General features: G+C 42.6%; 1 protein-coding gene across 1 annotated transcript in view; it reads right to left on the minus strand.

The window, feature by feature from the left end:
• Window positions 1–1,410: 1,410 nt before the first annotated feature.
• Window positions 1,411–25,454, minus strand: part of LOC109880479 (cysteinyl leukotriene receptor 1) — a 37,924-nt gene continuing 13,880 nt past the window's right edge. The window contains exons 2-4 of the mRNA XM_031789447.1: window positions 17,292–17,374; window positions 3,983–4,168; window positions 1,411–3,826 (exon numbers count right to left, since the gene is read on the minus strand). Of these exons, the coding sequence (XP_031645307.1) occupies window positions 2,993–3,826; window positions 3,983–4,168; window positions 17,292–17,372 (1,101 nt within the window). The 5' untranslated portion in view covers window positions 17,373–17,374 and the 3' untranslated portion in view covers window positions 1,411–2,992. The remainder of the gene's footprint in view (window positions 3,827–3,982; window positions 4,169–17,291; window positions 17,375–25,454) is intronic.

Here is a 25,454-nt window from a genome sequence, read left to right on the forward strand (position 1 = left end):
TCAAAATAATACGTAGCTTAAAATTGTTTGTACTTGTATTTATTGTTGAAATAAAGAGAGTGACGCAACAACATTTACAATAGGCCGATATCTAAAAATACATGCAGCCAAATGACTGATATATACATGTAATGAACACGATGGGTGACAGAGAGCTGGTTTCAAGTGCAGGGCGCAGCAGGTGTTTATTGCAAAGGACCACAGGAGGAGGCAGGTAGCTGGGTCCAGGGGCAGTCAGAACGTCATACACAGGGCCTCCAAAAACGCAACAGTACAGGCAGGGAAAAGGTTAGTAATGGAGTCCGGGAGATCAGGTCATAGGTTGATAACAGGAAATCCAATAGGCTAAAGTACAGGCAGGAAATAGGCAACAGGCATTGTTAGTGAGGCAGGTAAAAACTATCATACACAGGAGGAGTAAATCACAGGAAACCCAGTGCTCTGAAAGCCATGTGTCACAAAACAAATAATACCTCACAGTGATGGGGTGCAAAGAACTGAACTAAATAGTGTGTGATAATGACATACAGGTGTGTGAACAGGTGATCCGAATTCAGGTGATCAGAATTCAGGTGATTGGGATCTGCAGAGTTAGCTGCATTCAGGGGATCTGTGTGTTTCAGAGTGAGCTGCGTTCAGGGGATCTATGTGTTGCAGAGTGAGCTGCTTTCAGGGGATCTATGTGTTGCAGAGTGAGCTGTGTTCAGGGGATCTATGTGTTGCAGAGTGAGCTGCATTCAGGGGATCTATGTGTTGCAGAGTGAGCTGTGTTCAGGGGATCTGTGTGTTTCAGAGTGAGCTGCTTTCAGGGGATCTATGTGTTGCAGAGTGAGCTGCTTTCAGGGGATCTATGTGTTGCAGAGTGAGCTGTGTTCAGGGGATCTATGTGTTGCAGAGTGAGCTGCATTCAGGGGATCTATGTGTTGCAGAGTGAGCTGTGTTCAGGGGATCTATGTGTTGCAGAGTGAGCTGTGTTCAGGGGATCTATGTGTTGCAGAGTGAGCTGCTTTCAGGGGATCTATGTGTTGCAGAGTGAGCTGTGTTCAGGGGATCTATGTGTTGCAGAGTGAGCTGTGTTCAGGGGATCTGTGTGTTGCAGAGTGAGCTGTGTTCAGGGGATCTATGTGTTGCAGAGTGAGCTGCTTTCAGGGGATCTATGTGTTGCAGAGTGAGCTGTGTTCAGGGGATCTATGTGTTGCAGAGTGAGCTGCATTCAGGGGGATCTATGTGTTGCAGAGTGAGCTGCATTCAGGGGATCTATGTGTTGCAGAGTGAGCTGTGTTCAGGGGATCTATGTGTTGCAGAGTGAGCTGCATTCAGGGGATCTATGTGTTGCAGAGTGAGCTGTGTTCAGGGGATCTATGTGTTGCAGAGTGAGCTGTGTTCAGGGGATCTATGTGTTGCAGAGTGAGCTGCTTTCAGGGGATCTATGTGTTACAGAATGTGAGTTGGAAGCAGACGTTACAATACACCACCATTCAAAAGTTTGGGGTCACTTAGAAATGTCCTTCTTTTTGAAATGAAATCACTTTTTACCATTAAAATAAACATCAAATTGATCAGAAATACAGTGTAGACATTGTTAATGTTGTAAATGACTATTGTAGCTGGAAATTGCAGATTTTTTATGAAATATCTACATAGGCGTACAGAGGCCCAATATCAGCAACCATCACTCCTGTGTTCCAATGGCACGTTGTGTTAGCTAATCCAAGTGTATAATTTTAAAAGGCTAATTGATCATTAGAAAACCGTTTTGCAATGCTGTTAGCACAGCTGAAAACTGTTGTTCTGATTAAAGAAGCAATAAAACTGGGTTTCTTTAGACTAGTTGAGTATCTGTAGCATCAGCATTTTTGAGTTCCATTACAGACAAAAAATGGCCAGAATCAAAGACCTTTCTACTGAAACTTGTCAGTCTATTCTTGTTCTGAGAAATGAAGGCTATTCCATGTGAGAAATTGCCAAGAAACTGAAGATCTCGTACAACGCCATGTACTACTCCCTTCACAGGGAGTAGGTGTCTGTCCAGTGATTTTCTCATTGGGAAAGGATATTTCTTAGGAACTTGTTTTCAGTTCCTACCGCTTCCACTGGATGTCACCAGCCTTTGGAATTTGGTTGAGGTTATTCCTTTGTGCAATGAAGAAGTACGGCCATCTAGGAACTGCGTAACACTGTTGAGAGTTGCGCAAGACTTGAAAAGTAGCTTGGTTTGTTGTCTTCCTGTATTGAACACAGATAGACCCGTCTTCAATTTGATCGATTATTAACATTTAAAAATACCTAAAGTAGTATAACAAAAGTAGTTTGAAATGTTTTGGCAAAGTTTACAGGTAACTTTTGAAATATTTTGTACTGATGTTGCGCTAATTTGGAAGCTGTTTTTTTCTGGATCAAATGACCCAAATAAATTGACATTTTGGATATATATGGACGGGAATTAATCGATCAAAAGGACCAATTGTGATGTTTATGGGACATATTCGAGTGCCAACAAAAGAAGCTCTTCAAAGGTAAGGCATGTTTTATATTTTATTTCTGCGTTTTGTGTAGCGCCTGCAGGGTTGAAATATGCTACTCTCTTTGTTTACTGTTGTGCTATCATCAGATAATAGCTTCTTATGCTTTCGCCGAAAAGCCTTTTTAAAATCTGACATGTTGGCATGTTGGATTCACAACGAGTGTAGCTTTAATTTAGTATCTTAGATGTGTGATTTAATGTTAGATTTTTGTATAATTTTATTTGAATTTGCCGCGCTGCATTTTCCCTGGCTTTTGGCCAAGTGGGACGCAAGCGTCCCCTATACCATAAGAAGTTAAATAGTACCCGCAAAACACCAGTCTCAATGTCAACAGTGAAGAGGTGACTCTGGGATGCTGGCCTTCTAGGCAGAGTTGCAAAGAAAAAGCCATATCTCAGACTGGCCAAAAAATATTAAGATGGGCAAAAGAACACAGACACTAGACAGATTAACTCTTTCTATCTCCCCTATAGCTTGTTCCCCTCCCCAGGGGTGGCTGTGCCCTTTGTCTCTGCTGTGCTGGGTAGGACCGGTTCTCTCTCTCTCTTTGTTGCCCTCCCCAGCGGTGGCTGTGCCCCCTGTCTCTGCGGTTGTCTCTGTGTCCTGATAGTGGACCTGAAGCTTGACAGGCGTCGTCTGAAGCCCTCTCCAGAGAAGAAGTAGAGCAGGGGGTCGAAGCAGGAGTTGGAGGCAGCCAGACAGAGTGTCACCACCACACTCTTCTGCATGTACACCAGCTCCGAACAGGAAGTGGCAGTCTGGGACAGGAAGCTGAGGTGGACGGAGCGCTGGATGTGGTACGGCATGAAGCACAGCAGGAACGCCAGCATCACAATGACGATCATTCGGATAGCCTTAGACCCCGCCCCCTTCTGGCGCTGTGCAGTATGTTGCCGTGACAGCAGGGCCCGAATGATCCCGACGTAGCACAGCAGGATGACCAGGAAGGGAAGGACGAAGCCCACAGCCAATGATAAGTAGTTGAGCATGATAAGCTTCTTAAGCCCGCCCCCTGTTCTGCGCTCTGGAGGCTCGAAGCACTTGGTCTTATTGGTGGCTGGGTGGAGGTGTTGACCAGTCATGAGGAAGGGGGAGGAGACAGTGCAGATGAAGACCCAGATACAGACACACACCAGACGGGCACGACGCTCTGAGACCAGGCGCAGGTTCTGCACGGGGAACACGATGGCGAGGAAGCGTGTGACAGACATGGCGGTCATGAAGAACACGCTGCAGTAGAGGTTCACGTAGAGGGCATAGGATGAAAGTCTGCACAGGAAGTCTCCCAGGTTCCAATGACCCTGAGGGAGAGGGTCAACCACAACAATCATTTATTTTAATAGCATCTTAAAGCCTGGGATTCATTCAAAGCCCGGGATTCACACATTGTTGACAATGTGCCTTTTAAAGACAGTTTCCCCGAAGTAAAATACCTGTAAAAGTCAAGTGAAATGCACCTTATTAACGTAGTAGAGGACCCGTAGCGGCAGCGTGGAGACACATAGTAGGTCGGACACGGCCAGGTTCAACATGTAGATGTGGAACGCAGAACGCTGACGGAACGTTTTAACCAGAACCAACAAGGCGAACCCATTACCGGCCAGGCCGAACACGGTGATGATAGAGTACACCGTAGAGTACACCTGGAGAGACAGAAACACCTGGTAACAAACAGATACACAAATAGATACACCTGGAGAGACAGAAACACCTGGAGAGACAGAAACACCTGGAGAGACAGAAGCACCTGGTAACAAACAGATACACCTGGAGAGACAGAAACACCTGGTAACAAACAGATACACAAACAGATACACCTGGAGAGACAGATTCACCTGGTAACAAATAGATACACCTGGAGAGACAGAAACACCTGGAGAGACAGAAACACCTGGAGAGACAGAAACACCTGGAGAGACAGAAACACCTGGTAACAAACAGATACACCTGGAGAGACAGAAACACCTGGTAACAAACAGATACACCTGGAGAGACAGAAACACCTGGTAACAAACAGATACACCTGGAGAGACAGAAACACCTGGTAACAAACAGATACACCTGGAGAGACAGAAACACCTGGTAACAAACAGATACACCTGGAGAGACAGAAACACCTGGTAACAAACAGATACACCTGGAGAGACAGAAACACCTGGTAACAAACAGATACACAAATAGATGCACCTGGAGAGACAGAAACACCTGGTAACAAACAGATACACAAACAGATACACCTGGAGAGACAGAAACACCTGGTAACAAACAGATACACCTGGAGAGACAGAAACACCTGGTAACAAATAGATACACCTGGAGAGACAGAAACACCTGGTAACAAACAGATACACAAACAGATACACCTGGAGAGACAGAAACACCTGGTAACAAACAGATACACCTGGAGAGACAGAAACACCTGGTAACAAACAGATACACCTGGAGAGACAGAAACACCTGGTAACAAACAGATACACCTGGAGAGACAGAAACACCTGGTAACAAACAGATACACCTGGAGAGACAGAAACACCTGGTAACAAACAGATACACAAACAGATACACCTGGAGAGACAGAAACACCTGGTAACAAACAGATACACAAATAGATGCACCTGGAGAGACAGAAACACCTGGTAACAAACAGATACACAAACAGATACACCTGGAGAGACAGAAACACCTGGTAACAAACAGATACACCTGGAGAGACAGAAACACCTGGTAACAAATAGATACACCTGGAGAGACAGAAACACCTGGTAACAAACAGATACACAAACAGATACACCTGGAGAGACAGAAACACCTGGTAACAAACAGATACACCTGGAGAGACAGAAACACCTGGTAACAAACAGATACACAAATAGATGCACCTGGAGAGACAGAAACACCTGGTAACAAACAGATACACAAACAGATACACCTGGAGAGACAGAAACACCTGGTAACAAATAGATACACCTGGAGAGACAGAAACACCTGGTAACAAACAGATACACCTGGAGAGACAGAAACACCTGGTAACAAATAGATACACAAACAGATACACCTGGAGAGACAGAAACACCTGGTAACAAACAGATACACAAACAGATACACCTGGAGAGACAGAAACACCTGGAGAGACAGAAACACCTGGTAACAAACAGATACACAAACAGATACACCTGGAGAGACAGAAACACCTGGTAACAAACAGATACACCTGGAGAGACAGAAACACCTGGTAACAAACAGATACACCTGGAGAGACAGAAACACTTGGTAACAAACAGATACACCTGGAGAGACAGAAACACCTGGTAACAAACAGATACACCTGGAGAGACAGAAACACCTGGTAACAAATAGATACACCTGGAGAGACAGAAACACCTGGTAACAAATAGATACACCTGGAGAGACAGAAACACCTGGTAACAAACAGATACACAAACAGATACACCTGGAGAGACAGAAACACCTGGTAACAAATAGATACACCTGGAGAGACAGAAACACCTGGTAACAAACAGATACACAAACAGATACACCTGGAGAGACAGAAACACCTGGTAACAAACAGATACACAAACAGATACACCTGGAGAGACAGAAACACCTGGTAACAAATAGATACACAAACAGATACACCTGGAGAGACAGAAACACCTGGTAACAAACAGATACACAAACAGATACACCTGGAGAGACAGAAACACCTGGTAACAAACAGATACACAAACAGATACACCTGGAGAGACAGAAACACCTGGTAACAAATAGATACACAAATAGATGCACCTGGAGAGACAGAAACACCTGGTAACAAACAGATACACAAATAGATACACCTGGAGAGACAGAAACACCTGGTAACAAACAGATACACAAACAGATACACCTGGAGAGACAGAAACACCTGGTAACAAACAGATACACCTGGAGAGACAGAAACACCTGGTAACAAACAGATACACAAACAGATACACCTGGAGAGACAGAAACACCTGGTAACAAACAGATACACCTGGAGAGACAGAAACACCTGGTAACAAACAGATACACAAATAGATACACCTGGAGAGACAGAAACACCTGGTAACAAACAGATACACAAACAGATACACCTGGAGAGACAGAAACACCTGGTAACAAATAGATACACAAACAGATACACCTGGAGAGACAGAAACACCTGGTAACAAACAGATACACAAACAGATACACCTGGAGAGACAGAAACACCTGGTAACAAACAGATACACAAACAGATACACCTGGAGAGACAGAAACACCTGGTAACAAATAGATACACAAATAGATGCACCTGGAGAGACAGAAACACCTGGTAACAAACAGATACACAAATAGATACACCTGGAGAGACAGAAACACCTGGTAACAAACAGATACACAAACAGATACACCTGGAGAGACAGAAACACCTGGTAACAAACAGATACACCTGGAGAGACAGAAACACCTGGTAACAAACAGATACACAAACAGATACACCTGGAGAGACAGAAACACCTGGTAACAAACAGATACACCTGGAGAGACAGAAACACCTGGTAACAAACAGATACACCTGGAGAGACAGAAACACCTGGTAACAAACAGATACACCTGGAGAGACAGAAACACCTGGTAACAAACAGATACACCTGGAGAGACAGAAACACCTGGTAACAAATAGATACACCTGGAGAGACAGAAACACCTGGTAACAAATAGATACACCTGGAGAGACAGAAACACCTGGTAACAAACAGATACACAAACAGATACACCTGGAGAGACAGAAACACCTGGTAACAAATAGATACACCTGGAGAGACAGAAACACCTGGTAACAAACAGATACACAAACAGATACACCTGGAGAGACAGAAACACCTGGTAACAAACAGATACACAAACAGATACACCTGGAGAGACAGAAACACCTGGTAACAAATAGATACACAAACAGATACACCTGGAGAGACAGAAACACCTTGTAACAAACAGATACACAAACAGATACACCTGGAGAGACAGAAACACCTGGTAACAAACAGATACACAAACAGATACACCTGGAGAGACAGAAACACCTGGTAACAAATAGATACACAAATAGATGCACCTGGAGAGACAGAAACACCTGGTAACAAACAGATACACAAATAGATACACCTGGAGAGACAGAAACACCTGGTAACAAACAGATACACAAACAGATACACCTGGAGAGACAGAAACACCTGGTAACAAACAGATACACCTGGAGAGACAGAAACACCTGGTAACAAACAGATACACAAACAGATACACCTGGAGAGACAGAAACACCTGGTAACAAACAGATACACCTGGAGAGACAGAAACACCTGGTAACAAACAGATACACAAATAGATACACCTGGAGAGACAGAAACACCTGGTAACAAACAGATACACAAACAGATACACCTGGAGAGACAGAAACACCTGGTAACAAACAGATACACCTGGAGAGACAGAAACACCTGGTAACAAACAGATACACCTGGAGAGACAAACACCTGGTAACAAACATATACACAAATAGATACACCTGGAGAGACAGAAACACCTGGTAACAAACAGATACACCTGGAGAGACAGAAACACCTGGTAACAAACAGATACACAAACAGATGCACCTGGAGAGACAGATTCACCTGGTAACAAACAGATACACAAATAGATGCACCTGGAGAGACAGAAACACCTGGTAACAAATAGATACACAAACAGATGCACCTGGAGAGACAGAAACACCTGGTAACAAACAGATACACAAACAGATGCACCTGGAGAGACAGATTCACCTGGTAACAAATAGATACACCTGGAGAGACAAACACCTGGTAACAAACAGATATGCAAATAGATGCACCTGGAGAGACAGAAACACCTGGTAACAAACAGATACACAAACAGATGCACCTGGAGAGACAGATTCACCTGGTAACAAATAGATACACCTGGAGAGACAAACACCTGGTAACAAACAGATATGCAAATAGATGCACCTGGAGAGACAGAAACACCTGGTAACAAACAAACACTCAAATAGATACACCTGGAGAGACAAACACCTGGTAACAAACAGATACACAAATAGATGCACCTGGAGAGACAGAAACACCTGGTAACAAATAGATACACAAATAGATACACCTGGAGAGACAGAAACACCTGGTAACAAATAGATACACAAATAGATACACCTGGAGAGACAGAAACACCTGGTAACAAACAGATACACAAATAGATACCCTGGAGAGACAAACACCTGGTAACAAATAGATGCACCTGGAGAGACAAACACCTGGTAACAAACAGATACACAAATAGATGCACCTGGAGAGACAGAAACACCTGGTAACAAATAGATACACAAATAGATATACCTGGAGAGACAGAAACACCTGGTAACAAACAGATACACAAATAGATACCCTGGAGAGACAAACACCTGGTAACAAATAGATGCACCTGGAGAGACAAACACCTGGTAACAAACAGATACACAAATAGATGCACCTGGAGAGACAGAAACACCTGGTACCAAACAGATACACCTGGAGAGACAGAAACACCTGGTAACAAACAGATACACCTGGAGAGACAGAAACACCTGGTAACAAACAGATACACAAATAGATGCACCTGGAGAGACAGATTCACCTGGTAACAAACAGATACACCTGGAGAGACAGAAACACCTGGTAACAAATAGATACACCTGGAGAGACAAACACCTGGTAACAAACAGATATGCAAATAGATGCACCTGGAGACACAGAAACACCTGGTAACAAACAAACACTCAAATAGATACACCTGGAGAGACAAACACCTGGTAACAAACAGATACACAAATAGATGCACCTGGAGAGACAGAAACACCTGGTAACAAATAGATACACAAATAGATACACCTGGAGAGACAGAAACACCTGGTAACAAACAGATACACAAATAGATACCCTGGAGAGACAAACACCTGGTAACAAATAGATGCACCTGGAGAGACAAACACCTGGTAACAAACAGATACACAAATAGATGCACCTGGAGAGACAGAAACACCTGGTAACAAATAGATACACAAATAGATATACCTGGAGAGACAGAAACACCTGGTAACAAACAGATACACAAATAGATACCCTGGAGAGACAAACACCTGGTAACAAATAGATGCACCTGGAGAGACAAACACCTGGTAACAAACAGATACACAAATAGATGCACCTGGAGAGACAGAAACACCTGGTACCAAACAGATACACCTGGAGAGACAAACACCTGGTAACAAACAGATACACCTGGAGAGACAAACACCTGGTAACAAACAGATACACAAATAGATGCACCTGGAGAGACAGAAGCACCTGGTAACAAATAGATACACAAATAGATGCACCTGGAGAGACAGATTCACCTGGTAACAAATAGATACACCTGGAGAGACAAACACCTGGTAACAAACAGATATGCAAATAGATGCACCTGGAGAGACAGATTCACCTGGTAACAAATAGATACACCTGGAGAGACAGAAACACCTGGTAACAAACAGATACACAAATAGATGCACCTGGAGAGACAGAAACACCTGGTAACAAATAGATACACAAATAGATGCACCTGGAGAGACAGATTCACCTGGTAACAAATAGATACACCTGGAGAGACAAACACCTGGTAACAAACAGATATGCAAATAGATACACCTGGAGAGACAAACACCTGGTAACAAATAGATACACAAATAGATACACCTGGAGAGACAAACACCTGGTAACAAACAGATACACAAATAGATGCACCTGGAGAGACAAACGCCTGGTAACAAACAGCTGGAGAGACAAACACCTTTTAACAAATAGATGCACCTGGAGAGACAAACACCTGGTAACAAATAGATACACACATAGATGCACCTGGAGAGACAAACACCTGGTAACGAATAAATACGCAAATAGATGCACCTGGAGAAACAGATTCACCTGGTAACAAACAGATACACAAATAGATGCACCTGGAGATACAAACACCTGGTAACAAAAATATATGCAAATAGATGCACCTGGAGAGATAGATTCACCTGGTAACAAACAGATACACCTGGAGAGACAGAATCACCTGGTAACAAACAGATACACAAATAGAATCACCTGGAGAGACAAACACCTGGCAACAAACAGATTCACCTGGAGAGACAAACATCTGGTAACAAACATATACGCAAATAGATGCACCTGGAGAGACAAAAACCTGGGACAAATAAATGCACCTGGAGAGACAAACACCTGGTAACAAACAGATACACAAATAGATACACCTGGAGAGACAAACACCTGGTAACAAATAGATACACAAATAGATACACCTGGAGAGACAAACACCTGGTAACAAATAGATACACAAATAGATACACCTGGAGAGACAAACACCTGGTAACAAATAGATACACAAATAGATACACCTGGAGAGACAGAAACACCTGGTAACAAACAGATACACAAATAGATACCCTGGAAAGACAAACACCTGTTAACAAATAGATACACAAATAGATGCACCTGGAGAGACAGATTCACCTGGTAACAAACAGATACACAAATAGATGCACCTGGAGAGACAGAAACACCTGGTAACAAATAGATACACAAATAGATGCACCTGGAGAGACAAACACCTGGTAACAAATAGATACACAAATAGATGCACCTGGAGAGACAGATTCACCTGGTAACAAACAGATACACAAATAGATGCACCTGGAGAGACAGAAACACCTGGTACCAAACAGATACACAAATAGATGCACCTGGAGATACAAACACCTGGTAACAAAAATATATGCAAATAGATGCACCTGGACAGACAGATTCACCTGGTAACAAACAGATACACAAATAGATGCACCTGGAGAGACAGATTCACCTGGTAACAAACAGATACACCTGGTAACAAAAATGTTTTTGTGCCTCGACACAAACCTGTCTCAGGAGGTCTACAGGCAATTCCTTTGACCTCATGTCTTTGTTTTTGCACTGACATGCACTGTAAACTGTGGGACCTTTAAGAGACAGGTGTGTGCCTTTCCAAATCATATCCAATCAACTGAATTTACCACAGGTGGACTCCAAGTTGTAGAAACATCTCAAGGATGATCAATGGAAACATGATGCTCCTGAGCTCGATTGAGTCTCATAGCAAAGGGTCTGAATACTTACAGTACCAGTCATAGTTTTGGACACACCGACTCATTCAAGGGTTTTTCTTTATTTTGACTATGTTCTATATTGTAGAATAATAGTGAAGACATGAAAACTATCAAATAACACATATGGAATCATGTAGTAACCAGGCAGAAGAAAAATCTAAAAGTACCATAAAAGTTTGTAGAAACATGTCAAACGATGTTTATAATCAATCCTCAGGTTGTTTATGTCATAAATAATAGATCATATTTCAACCGGACAATAGCTTTGTCAATAGAAAAGAAAAAACAAGAAAGGCGTGCTCTCGGTCACACGCAGGACTCATGTCTGGAAATTTCCACTGTCCTGAATGTGGTGTTTCGCCCTCATTTTTCAGAGTAAAAGCCTGAAACAATGCCTAAAGACTGGTCACATGTAGTGGAAGCCACAGAGCTCTTGAACTGGGTCATAAGGCTTTGTATGGTGGATAGGCTTTCAATGGAAAAACAGCCATTTCAATATAATAGCATTTCCTGGATAGATTTTCCTCAGGTTTTCACCTGCCATATTAGTCCTGTTATACTCACAGACATTATTTTAACAGTTTTGGAAACTTCAGAGTGTTTTCTCTCTTGGTACTTAACCATGTCTCTGGACTTCATACATCTCCTGAAATATGTGGCGTTAAAGACTCTGGTGACTCTGGATTCTCGTTCAACTGCTGTCTGTAAATCCATATGTTGTAACCCTCAATCTAGACTTGCCATTATCTTGCTGCTTCTATTGTCTGGAAATGTCCAGTCTAAACCAGGTCCTGACATTCTTACCCGAATTAAGTAGTCAGAGTGGCCTGAAGTTTTTGCATATAAATGTAAGAAGTCTACTGCCGAAGCTTGATTTTGTGAATATATGGATAAAAACTGCCGACCCTGATGTACAGTATTTATGCTTTCTGAAACCTGGCTTAAAAAATCTATTACTGACAAAAATATTGGCATAAATGGTTACAATGTGTTTCGTACAGATCGTAAATCTAAGGGTGGTGGTGCTGTATATGTAAATATTGTTGTATCTTATTGTTATAGAGTATCTGTCTTTGAACATAAACCTTGGCTCATCTTTAAATATTGTTGTATCTTGTTGTTATAGAGTATCTGTCTTTGAACCTAAACCTTGGCTCATCTTTAAATATTGTTGTATCTTGTTGTTATAGACCTCCATCTGCTACTGTTGGCTCTCTGGATTGTATTTTTAAATTGTTATCACAGAATGTCAATTCTGAGTTTGTCCTAATGGGTGATCTGAATCAGGACTGGTTAACATCTAGCGCTGATCAACTTAAATTCTGTGCAATACCTATAATCTCACTCAGATTGTCAACAGTGTAACGAGGTTGAATATAAAATATCCTCTGAAATCCTCTTGATTTATTTGATATTAACCAATACTGTCACACCCTGACCATAGTTTGCTTTGTATGTTTCTATGTTTTGTTTGGTCAGGGTGTGATCTGAGTGGGAATTCTGTTATATATCTAGTTTGTCTATTTCTATGTTTGGCCTGATATGGTTCTCAATCAGAGGCAGGTGTTAGTCATTGTCTCTGATTGGGAACCATATTTAGCCTGGTTTGTGTTGGGTTTTGTGGGTGGTTGTCTCCTGTGTCAGTGTTTGTACCACACGGGACTGTTTTGGGTTTTCACGTTTTTGTAGTTTATTCATGTATGGTTTCTTTATTAAAGAACCATGAATTATAACCACCCTGCATTTTGGTCCGCCTCCCCTTCCCAGGAAGAATCCCGTGACAAATACTCCCCATCATTTTAATGCTTCTGGTATTTTTGCAAATTACATAAGTGATCACTGTGCTATTGCTTGTGTGAGAGATGGTCAAATTCCTAAGAAATCTCCACATGTTATTACGAAATGAAACTGGAAGCAGTTTGATATTCCAGGTTTTTTACATGATGTATCAAGCATTGAATGGAATTAATCCCTGATGTTGAACTATCCTTTTCTTACTTCCACAACGCATTCCAGGATGTATGCAATAGGCCCCTTTAAATAAATTCAGGATTAAGGGCAGAGAGAACCCTTGGTTTACTAAGGAACTTACAAAAATCATAAGGTAACAAAATGCTATGTGGGCTAAAGCAAGAGGGACTAGTTTGGCAGATGATTGGATGGCTTTTAAACGTCTTTGAAATATGGGTGTGGCTATGATCCGTGAATTGAAAGCAGACCACTACCTGAAATCTATTTCACAAAATGTAAATAATCTATCCAAATTTTGGCAAGTAGTGAAGGGTTTGGAGTGCAAAAAAGATACACAGCTTCCCAAACAATTGTTGGTAGACACACAGATTGTAACTGAGAGAACCTCCATTCTGAAAGCCTTGAATACGCATTTCTTAGATGCAGGCAGTTTTTTTGAAAAGGTCAAAGGTATAATTGAGCCCCCTATGAATTTACCTGACACCCCTATGCACTCCTTCACCAGGTTCTCCTTTTCATCCTTCTCTGTTTCAGAAGTGTGTAAAGCCCTGAAAGAAATTGATAAAAAAAAGAATCCCCTGGTCCTGATGATCTAGACCCCCGCCTCCTACACCTAGCTGCAGACATCATTGCTCCCCCTGAACATGTATTTTTAACCTCACGCTTGATGTTAAGGAAATCCCCAAGTTATGGAGATCTGCTTTTGTACGGCCTCTCCTGAAAGGTGGAGATCCTTCGCTACTTGACAACTATCGACCCATATCAAAATTGTCTGTACTGTCAAAGGTACTGGAGTCCTTAGTTAGTAGGCAGCTAAAGGTCTACTTCTGAGAAAACAGCATCTTAAATGGAATGCAATCAGGTTTTAGGTCTGGCCACAGCACTGTTTCAGCAACATTGAAGGTTTTAAATAACAACCACTGTGCTCTTGATAAGAAGTTACATTGTGTGTCTGTTTTTATTGATTTGTCAAAGGCTTTTGACACCGTGGACCATGCTGTGTTAGTGCAAAAGTTAAAATGTTGTTGAATTACTTGCTCTAGATTGGTTTATAAATAACCTATAAAATTGTACACAATGTGTAATGGTGGATGGTTGTAAATCTGAGTCCATAGAGATGTGCTCAGGTGTTCTGCAAGGTTCTATTTTGGGTCCACTGTTGTTCATTTTGTATATCAACAACATTGGGGATCTAATTGAAACAGCGGATGTTAATTTTTATGCAGATGATTCTGTTCTTTATTCAAGTGGTAATAGTTTATCTTTAGCTTTTGAAAATACCCAACGAGAATTTAACATCATACAACAGAATCTGTATGATTTAAAGCTGATTCTAAATTCGGGTAAAACAAAATGCATGGTATTTTCACATGCCAGGCATGTTACAAATCATGTCATTGTCACATTGGCTGGACATACTATAGAGCAAGTTAAAGTGTACAAATATTTGGGTGTGGGGGTTGATGATAAGCTGAGCTTCACTGTGCATGTAGAGAACTTGATAAGGAAGCTCAAGCTGAAAATAGGATTTTATTACCGGCATAAGGCTTGTTTTTCTTTTGAGGCCAGGAAGGAGCTGGTACGATGTACATTACTGTCAGTTTTAGATTGTAGTGATGTTATATATATATATGCAGGCCTCAGCCACTACCCTGAGAGCACTTGATTCAGTATATCACGTAGCCCTCAGGTTCATTTCAAATCAGAAACGTCTAACACATCATTGTGATTTCTATAGCGCTGTTGGCTGGTCGTCATTGACCTTGCGTTGTCTTAAACACTGGTATACACTGATTTATAAGGCCATATTGGGCCTTATAAAATGCCATTTTATCTCTGTTCTTTTTTAGTCAGGTCAGTAAATAAATATCTATTACGGTCCCATTCTCATTTGCTTCTAACAGTACCAGAAATTAGGACAGGTCACAGTAGAAATAGTTTTAGTTACTTAGCACCGTGGTCCTGGAATTCTCTCCTGAACATTTTAAAATGTGATGATCTAGTTTCGTTGGTGGAGTTTAAACACTTGATCGATCTGATTCCACACTCCAAGACTGCTTCCATCACGCGGACTGGGATATGTTCCGTATTGCGTCAGACGACAACATTGACGAATACGCTGATTCGGTGTGCGAGTTCATTAGAATGTGCGTTGAAGATGTCGTTCCCATAGCAACGATTAAAACATTCCCAAACCAGAAACCGTGGATTGATGGCAGCATTCGCGTGAAACTGAAAGCGCGAACCACTGCTTTTAATCAGGGCAAGGTAACTGGAAACATGACCGAATACAAACAGTGTAACTATTCCCACCGCAAGGCAATCAAACAAGCTAAGCGCCAGTATAGAGACAAAGTAGAATCTCAATTCAACGGCTCAGACACAAGAGGTATGTGGCAGGGTCTACAGTCAATCACGGATTACAAAAAGAGAATCAGCACCGTCACCGGACCAGGATGTCTTGCTCCCAGGCAGACTAAATAACTTTTATTGAGGACAATACAGTGCCACTGACACTACCCGCAACTAAAACATGCGGACTCTCCTTCACTGCAGACTACGTGAGGAAAACATTTCAACGTGTCAACCCTCGCAAGGCTGCAGGCCCAGACGGCATCCCCAGCCGCGCCCTCAGAGCATGCGCAGACCAGCTGGCGGGTGTGTTTACGAACATATTCAATCGATCCCTATCCCAGTCTGTTGTTCCCACATGCTTCAAGAGGGACACCATTGTTCCTGTTCCCAAGAAAGCTAAGGTAACTGAGCTAAACGACTACCGCCCCGTAGCACTCACTTCCGTCATCATGAAGTGCTTTGAGAGACTAGTCAAGGACCATATCACCTCCACACTACCCGACACCCTAGACCCACTCCAATTTGCTTACCGCCCAAATAGGTCCACAGACGATGCAATCTCAACCACACTGCACACTGCCCTAACCCATCTAGAGGAATACCTATGTGAGAATGCTGTTCATCGACTGCAGCTCGGCATTTAACACCATAGTGCCCTCCAAGCTCGTCATCAAGCTCGAGACCCTGGGTCTCGACCCCGCCCTGTGCAACTGGGTACTGGACTTCCTGACGGGCCGCCCCCAGGTGGTGAGGGTAGGCAACAACATCTCCACCCCGCTGATCCTCAACACTGGGGCTCCACAAGGGTGCGTTCTGAGCCCTCTCCTATACTCCCTGTTCACCCACGACTGCGTGGCCCATTCCAAAACAGACCAACTCTTTGTTAAGTGTTTCAGTGAGGGTCATCCATTTTCAGATAATGGACTCAGATAATTTTCTCCATGTAATGACTATATGGTAGCTATGTCATTTTGCAGACACTTATGCAAAGCGATGTACAGTCATCCTCATTCCAAATACTGTACAGTTCCATATATATATGTATAGACCCATGAACCATGGTTACTCTGAACATGCTGCTTCTGTTAGATTGATTGGCTAGTGGTATCTCTCATTGCACAGCCATAGAATAGAAGCATATCAATGAGTGGGCATCTGGCCTATGCCTGGGGGGGGGGGCAGATAGGGAGACAGATGGTTACCTGGTTACGAAATTCATCGATAGATGGACAGTTGGTGACGTTGTACCTCAGAGTCACGTTGTCAAACTCCTCTAGATCCATATCTGTAACACAGACAGACAGCATAAAGAGAGAGGAAGACAGACAGTATGAGAAAACATGTTTCTACAGAGTTCAGGTAGGCCTCCGCACATCATGAAAGAAAGTTTGAGGGGTTTTCAACAATGACAGGAATCCCATACTAGGGCATAACCAGGAAACACTTTCAGTTTTCCAGTCATATTCAGTAGTTTTATGTTTGCTTTGACCAAACGGAGCCAGCTGCATACCACCCTGCATACCACTGCTGGCTTGCTTCTGAAGCAGGGTTGGTCCTGGTCAGTCCCTGAATGGGAGACCAGATGCTGCTGGAAGTGGTGTTGGAAGGCCAGTAGGAAGCACTCTTTCTGACAGTAACATCTACTGGGTCAGGTCTGTTCTGTTCTGACAGTAACATCTATTGAGTCAGTACTGTTCTGTTCTGACAGTAACATCTATTGAGTCAGGTCTGTTCTGTTCTGTTCTGACAGTAACAGTTGTTGCGGCATGGAAATAGTAAAAAATAATAAGCTCCTTATGGAAAAATCAAGACACTTCTTGATGACTGCCATAGAAATGGGACAATCCTGTACAATTCTGGAACAGTAATGGTATTGGGGAACCCCAAACATTTTCATCTAGACTTTCACATAATCAAAGAGAGAGCTCAGCAGGATATGCTCTCTATTGAGAAAGATACACACATCCCGAGCATATCAGACCAGACCTCTTCATTATACAACCCCAAAGATGAGTCAACCTCCCAGCACAGAGCACTACTACCTCATTGAAATGAAGGATACATTCACCCAGCTGGAGGTAAGGCAGGTGGAGCTGGACCAGCAGGTGAACACACTCCAGTCAGCACCAAAACAATTAGTCCAGCTAAACATCATCCTTTCAACCAGACCTGGAGATAGACATGTCTGCACTCTGGACAGTGCACTAGAGGAGTAGGTGAAAGTGCTCGAGGAGAAGGTTAGAACAGTGATGTGTGACAGAACAACCTATTAGAGAGCTGGCCACCCCCGCAGAGAAGCCAGCAGAACAGCCCAATCCAAACCCTGACCATAGCCTCCACATCACAGCAGGACAGACAAATGAAGAACCCCAAGCCCAGGGGATCCCACTCACCCCTAAGTACCCCCCATCAGCCACATAATAAAACACACAAATGACCCAGATGGAAACTGGGCTCTCAGGTAGTCCCATCCACCAAACTACCAAGTGTGAAACAGGGAAGGGACTCAGGGGGTATGCTAATTTGGTATAGAGCAGGCCATAAGTCACTCTATTAAATTAGTCAAAACAGAAGCATTTTACATTTGGCTAGAAAATTAAAAGGCGATGATCTCAAAAGAGAAAAATGTCCTCCTCTGTACTACCTATATCCCACCACTAGAATCCCCATACTTTAATGAAGACAGCTTCTCCATCCTGGAGGGGGAAATCAATCATTTCCAGGCCCAGGGACATGCACTAGTCTGTGGTGATTGAAATGACAGAACTGGACAAGAACCCGACACCCTCAGCACACAGTGGAACAAACATCTACATGGAGGTGACATCATTCCCTCCCCCATATGTCCCCCTAGACACAAAAATGGGTCACAACTCCTGCTTCTGAGACTCGTACTATCCACCTCTTGCATCTTAGCCTGAGTCCTGATAACAGGACAAAATACAAACCCATCCCCAAAATAACTGTGTTGATGGTATCGTCAATGAAATGATTAAATATACAAACCACAAATTCCAATTGGCTATAATTTAACTCTTTAATTTTAACTTTAGCTCTGGCATGTTCCCAATGTTTGGAACCAAGGACTGATCACCCAACTCCACAAAAGTGGAGACAAATTTGACAGCAATAACTACTGTGGGATATGCATCAACAGCAACCTTGGGAAAATCCTCTGCTTTATAATTAACAGCAGACTCGTACATTTCCTCATGAAAATAATGTATTGAGCAAATGTCAAATGGGCTTTTTACCAAATTACCGTATGACAGCCCACATATTCACCCTGCACACCCTAACTGACAAACAAACAAAACAAAGGCAAATTCTTCTCATGCTTTGTTGATTTCAAAAAATATTTTGACTCAATTTGTCATAAGGGTCTGTAATACATATTGATGGAAAGTGTTGTTGGGGGACAAACATACAACATAAAATGAATGTACACAAACAAGTGTGTGGTTATATTTGGCAAAAAACACAACAAAGCTATCACCTACAGAGAGATGAACCTGGAGAAGAGGCCCCTAAGCAAGCTGGTCCTGGGTCTCTGTTCACAAACACAAACAGACCACACAGAGCCCTAGGACAGCAACACAATTAGACCCAACCAAATCATGAGAAAACAAACAGATAATTACTTGACATATTGGAAAGAATTAACAAAAAAAACTGAGCAAACTAGAATGCTATTTGTTAAACACCTGACCTGACAGACATCCTGCTAGTAGCTATGTTAATCACCTGACCTCACAGACATCCTGCTAGTAGCTATGTTAAACACCTGACCAGACAGACATCCTGCTAGTAGCTATGTTAAACACCTGACCAGACAGACATCCTGCTAGTAGCTATGCTAAACACCTGACCTGACATACTGCTAGTAGCTATGTTAAACACCTGACAGACATCCTGCTAGTAGCTATGTTAAACACCTGACAGACATCCTGTTAGTAGCTATGTTAAACACCTGACAGACATCCTGTTAGTAGCTATGTTAAACACCTGACAGACATCCTGCTAGTAGCTATGTTAAACACCTGACCTGACAGATATCCTGCTAGTAGCTATGTTAAACACCTGACAGACATCCTGATAGTAGCTATGTTAAACACCTGACCTGACAGACATCCTGCTAGTAGCTATGTTAAACACCTGACAGACATCCTGCTAGTAGCTATGTTAAACACCTGACCGACATCCTGCTAGTAGCTATGTTAAACACCTGACCTGACAGACATCCTGCTAGTAGCTATGTTAAACACCTGACCTGACAGACATCCTGCTAGTAGCTATGTTAAACACCTGACAGATATCCTGCTAGTAGCTATGCTAAACACCTGACAGACATCCTGCTAGTAGCTATGTTAAACACCTGACAGACATCCTGTTAGTAGCTATGTTAAACACCTTTTTATTTATTTTTATTTTACCTTTATTTAACCAGGTAGGCAAGTTGAGAACAAGTTCTCATTTACAATTGCGACCTGGCCAAGATAAAGCAAAGCAGTTCGACAGATAAAACGACACAGAGTTACACATGGAGTAAAAACAAACATACAGTCAATAATGCAGTATAAACAAGTCTATATACAATGTGAGCAAATGAGGTGAGAAGGGAGGTAAAGGCAAAAAAGGCCATGATGGCAAAGTAAATACAATATAGCAAGTAAAATACTGGAATGGTAGTTTTGCAATGGAAGAATGTGCAAAGTAGAAATAAAAAATAATGGGGTGCAAAGGAGCAAAATAAATACATGAATTAAAATTAAATACAGTTGGGAAAGAGGTAGTTGTTTGGGCTAAATTATAGGTGGGCTATGTACAGGTGCAGTAATCTGTGAGCTGCTCTGACAGTTGGTGCTTAAAGCTAGTGAGGGAGATAAGTGTTTCCAGTTTCAGAGATTTTGTAGTTCGTTCCAGTCATTGGCAGCAGAGAACTGGAAGGAGAGGCGGCCAAAGAAAGAATTGGTTTTGGGGGTGACTAGAGAGATATACCTGCTGGAGCGTGTGCTACAGGTGGGAGATGCTATGGTGACCAGCGAGCTGAGATAAGGGGGGACTTTACCTAGCAGGGTCTTGTAGATGACATGGAGCCAGTGGGTTTGGCGACGAGTATGAAGCGAGGGCCAGCCAACGAGAGCGTACAGGTCGCAATGGTGGGTAGTATATGGGGCTTTGGTGATAAAACGGATTGCACTGTGATAGACTGCATCCAATTTGTTGAGTAGGGTATTGGAGGCTATTTTGTAAATGACATCGCCAAAGTCGAGGATTGGTAGGATGGTCAGTTTTACAAGGGTATGTTTGGCAGCATGAGTGAAGGATGCTTTGTTGCGAAATAGGACCTGACCTGACAGACATCCTGCTAGTAGCTATGTTAAACACCTGACAGACATCCTGCTAGTAGCTATGTTAAACACCTGACAGACATCCTGATAGTAGCCATGTTAAACACCTGACCTGACAGACATCCTGCTAGTAGCTATGTTAAACACCTGACAGATATCCTGCTAGTAGTTATGCTAAACACCTGACAGGCATCCTGTTAGTAGCTATGTTAAATACCTGACCTGACAGACATCCTGCTAGTAGCTATGTTAAACACCTAACCTGACAGACATCCTGTTAGTAGCTATGTTAAACACCTGACAGACATCCTGTTAGTAGCTATGTTAAACACCTGACAGACATCCTGCTAGTAGCTATGTTAAACACCTGACCTGACAGACATCCTGCTAGTAGCTATGTTAAACACCTGACCTGACAGACACCTGCTAGTAGCTATGTTAAACACCTGACAGATATCCTGCTAGTAGTTATGCTAAACACCTGACAGGCATCCTGTTAGTAGCTATGTTAAACACCTGACCTGACAGACATCCTGCTAGTAGCTATGTTAAACACCTGACAGACATCCTGCTAGTAGCTATTTTAAACACCTGACAGACATCCTGTTAGTAGCTATGTTAAACACCTGACAGACATCCTGCTAGTAGCTATGTTAAACACGTGACCTGACAGGCATCCTGCTAGTAGCTATGTTAAACACCTAACCTGACAGACATCCTGTTAGTAGCTATGTTAAACACCAGACAGACATCCTGCTAGTAGCTATGCTAAACACCTGACAGACGTCCTGTTAGTAGCTATGTTAAACACCTGACAGACATCCTGTTAGTAGCTATGTTAAACACCTTACAGACATCCTGCTAGTAGCTATGTTAAACACCTGACAGACATCCTGTTAGTAGCTATGTTAAACACCTGACAGACATCCTGTTAGTAGCTATGTTAAACACCTGACAGACATCCTGCTAGTAGCTATGTTAAACACCTGACAGATATCCTGCTAGTAGCTATGTTAAACACCTGACAGACATCCTGATAGTAGCTATGTTAAACACCTGACCTGACAAACATCCTGCTAGTAGCTATGGTAAACACCTGACAGACATCCTGTTAGTAGCTATGTTAAACACCTGACAGACATCCTGCTAGTAGCTATGTTAAACACCTGACAGACATCCTGCTAGTAGCTATGTTAAACACCTGACAGACATCCTGTTAGTAGCTATGTTAAACACCTGACCTGACAGACATCCTGCTAGTAGCTATGTTAAACACCTGACAGACATCCTGCTAGTAGCTATTTTAAACACCTGACAGACATCCTGTTAGTAGCTATGTTAAACACCTGACAGACATCCTGCTAGTAGCTATGTTAAACACGTGACCTGACAGGCATCCTGCTAGTAGCTATGTTAAACACCTAACCTGACAGACATCCTGTTAGTAGCTATGTTAAACACCTGACAGACATCCTGCTAGTAGCTATGTTAAACACCTGACAGACATCCTGCTAGTAGCTATGTTAAACACCTGACAGACATCCTGTTATTAGCTATGTTAAACACCTGACAGACATCCTGTTAGTAGCTATGTTAAACACCTGACACACATCCTGCGAGTAGCTATGTTAAACACCTGACCTGACAGATATCCTGCTAGTAGCTATGTTAAACACCTGACAGACATCCTACTAGTAGCTATGTTAAACACCTGACAGACATCCTGCTAGTAGCTATGTTAAACACCTGACCTGACAGACATCCTGTTAGTAGCTATGTTAAACACCTGACACACATCCTGCGAGTAGCTATGTTAAACACCTGACCTGACAGATATCCTGCTAGTAGCTATGTTAAACACCTGACAGACATCCTACTAGTAGCTATGTTAAACACCTGACAGACATCCTGCTAGTAGCTATGTTAAACACCTGCACCTCACTTTTAATTTTGTTTCACCTCTGAGACTACAGTTTTTCAGTAAACAGCTGGGAAATATAAGACATATACAAACATCCTGCTCAGGTACAAGGAAGTGGGTGTGTGCGTGTGTGTGTGTGCGTGCGTGTGTGTTTGTCCAGGCCCCAGTTTGAATAGAGTGCTCATTCTCTTTATAGTAGACTAGTGTTTTCCAGGGTGCCATTTGGGACACACCTTAAGATGTGTGTAGGCAGAGGACATGTACAATACATCTAGATAGATGTTGTGATTCATGATCATCTGTCCACTAAATAAACTATACAAGTAATTCAAACAATGTAAACTACATTTAAACAATATAAACTATACACCTCCTGGTGGTTTAACTACAATGTTAGCTGTAGTCCAGAACACTGGCCCTCCTGGTAGTTTAACTACAATGTTAGCTGTAGTCCAGAACACTGGCCCTCCTGGTAGTTTAACTACAATGTTAGCTGTAGTCCAGAACACTGGTCCTCCTGGTAGTTTAACTACAATGTTAGCTGTAGTCCAGAACACTGGTCCTCCTGGTAGTTTAACTACAATGTTAGCTGTAGTCCAGAACACTGGTCCTCCTGGTAGTTTAACTACAATGTTAGCTGTAGTCCAGAACACTGGTCCTCCTGGTAGTTTAACTACAATGTTAGCTGTAGTCCAGAACACTGGTCCTCCTGGTAGTTTAACTACAATGTTAGCTGTAGTCCAGAACACTGGTCCTCCTGGTAGTTTAACTACAATGTTAGCTGTAGTCCAGAACACTGGTCCTCCTGGTAGTTTAACTACAATGTTAGCTGTAGTCCAGAACACTGGTCCTCCTGGTAGTTTAACTACAATGTTAGCTGTAGTCCAGAACACTGGTCCTCCTGGTAGTTTAACTACAATGTTAGCTGTAGTCCAGAACACTGGTCCTCCTGGTAGTTTAACTACAATGTTAGCTGTAGTCCAGAACACTGGTCCTCCTGGTAGTTTAACTACAATGTTAGCTGTAGTCCAGAACACTGGTCCTCCTGGTAGTTTAACTACAATGTTAGCTGTAGTCCAGAACACTGGTCCTCCTGGTAGTTTAACTACAATGTTAGCTGTAGTCCAGAACACTGGTCCTCCTGGTAGTTTAACTACAATGTTAGCTGTAGTCCAGAACACTGGTCCTCCTGGTAGTTTAACTACAATGTTAGCTGTAGTCCAGAACACTGGTCCTCCTGGTAGTTTAACTACAATGTTAGCTGTAGTCCAGAACACTGGTCCTCCTGGTAGTTTAACTACAATGTTAGCTGTAGTCCAGAACACTGGCCCTCCTGGTAGTTTAACTACAATGTTAGCTGTAGTCCAGAACACTGGTCCTCCTGGTAGTTTAACTGCAATGTTAGCTGTAGTCCAGAACACTGGTCCTCCTGGTAGTTTAACTACAATGTTAGCTGTAGTCCAGAACACTGGCCCTCCTGGTAGTTCAACTACAATGTTAGCTGTAGTCCAGAACACTGGTCCTCCTGGTAGTTTAACTACAATGTTAGCTGTAGTCCAGAACACTGGTCCTCCTGGTAGTTCAACTACAATGTTAGCTGTAGTCCAGAACACTGGTCCTCCTGGTAGTTTAACTACAATGTTAGCTGTAGTCCAGAACACTGGTCCTCCTGGTAGTTTAACTACAATGTTAGCTGTAGTCCAGAACACTGGTCCTCCTGGTAGTTTAACTACAATGTTAGCTGTAGTCCAGAACACTGGTCCTCCTGGTAGTTTAACTACAATGTTAGCTGTAGTCCAGAACACTGGTCCTCCTGGTAGTTTAACTACAATGTTAGCTGTAGTCCAGAACACTGGCCCTCCTGGTAGTTTAACTACAATGTTAGCTGTAGTCCAGAACACTGGTCCTCCTGGTAGTTTAACTACAATGTTAGCTGTAGTCCAGAACACTGGTCCTCCTGGTAGTTTAACTACAATGTTAGCTGTAGTCCAGAACACTGGTCCTCCTGGTAGTTTAACTACAATGTTAGCTGTAGTCCAGAACACTGGTCCTCCTGGTAGTTTAACTACAATGTTAGCTGTAGTCCAGGAACA

This window comes from Oncorhynchus kisutch, linkage group LG15 (genome assembly GCF_002021735.2).
Source record: "Oncorhynchus kisutch isolate 150728-3 linkage group LG15, Okis_V2, whole genome shotgun sequence".
Classification (NCBI taxonomy): Eukaryota; Metazoa; Chordata; class Actinopteri; order Salmoniformes; family Salmonidae; genus Oncorhynchus; species Oncorhynchus kisutch.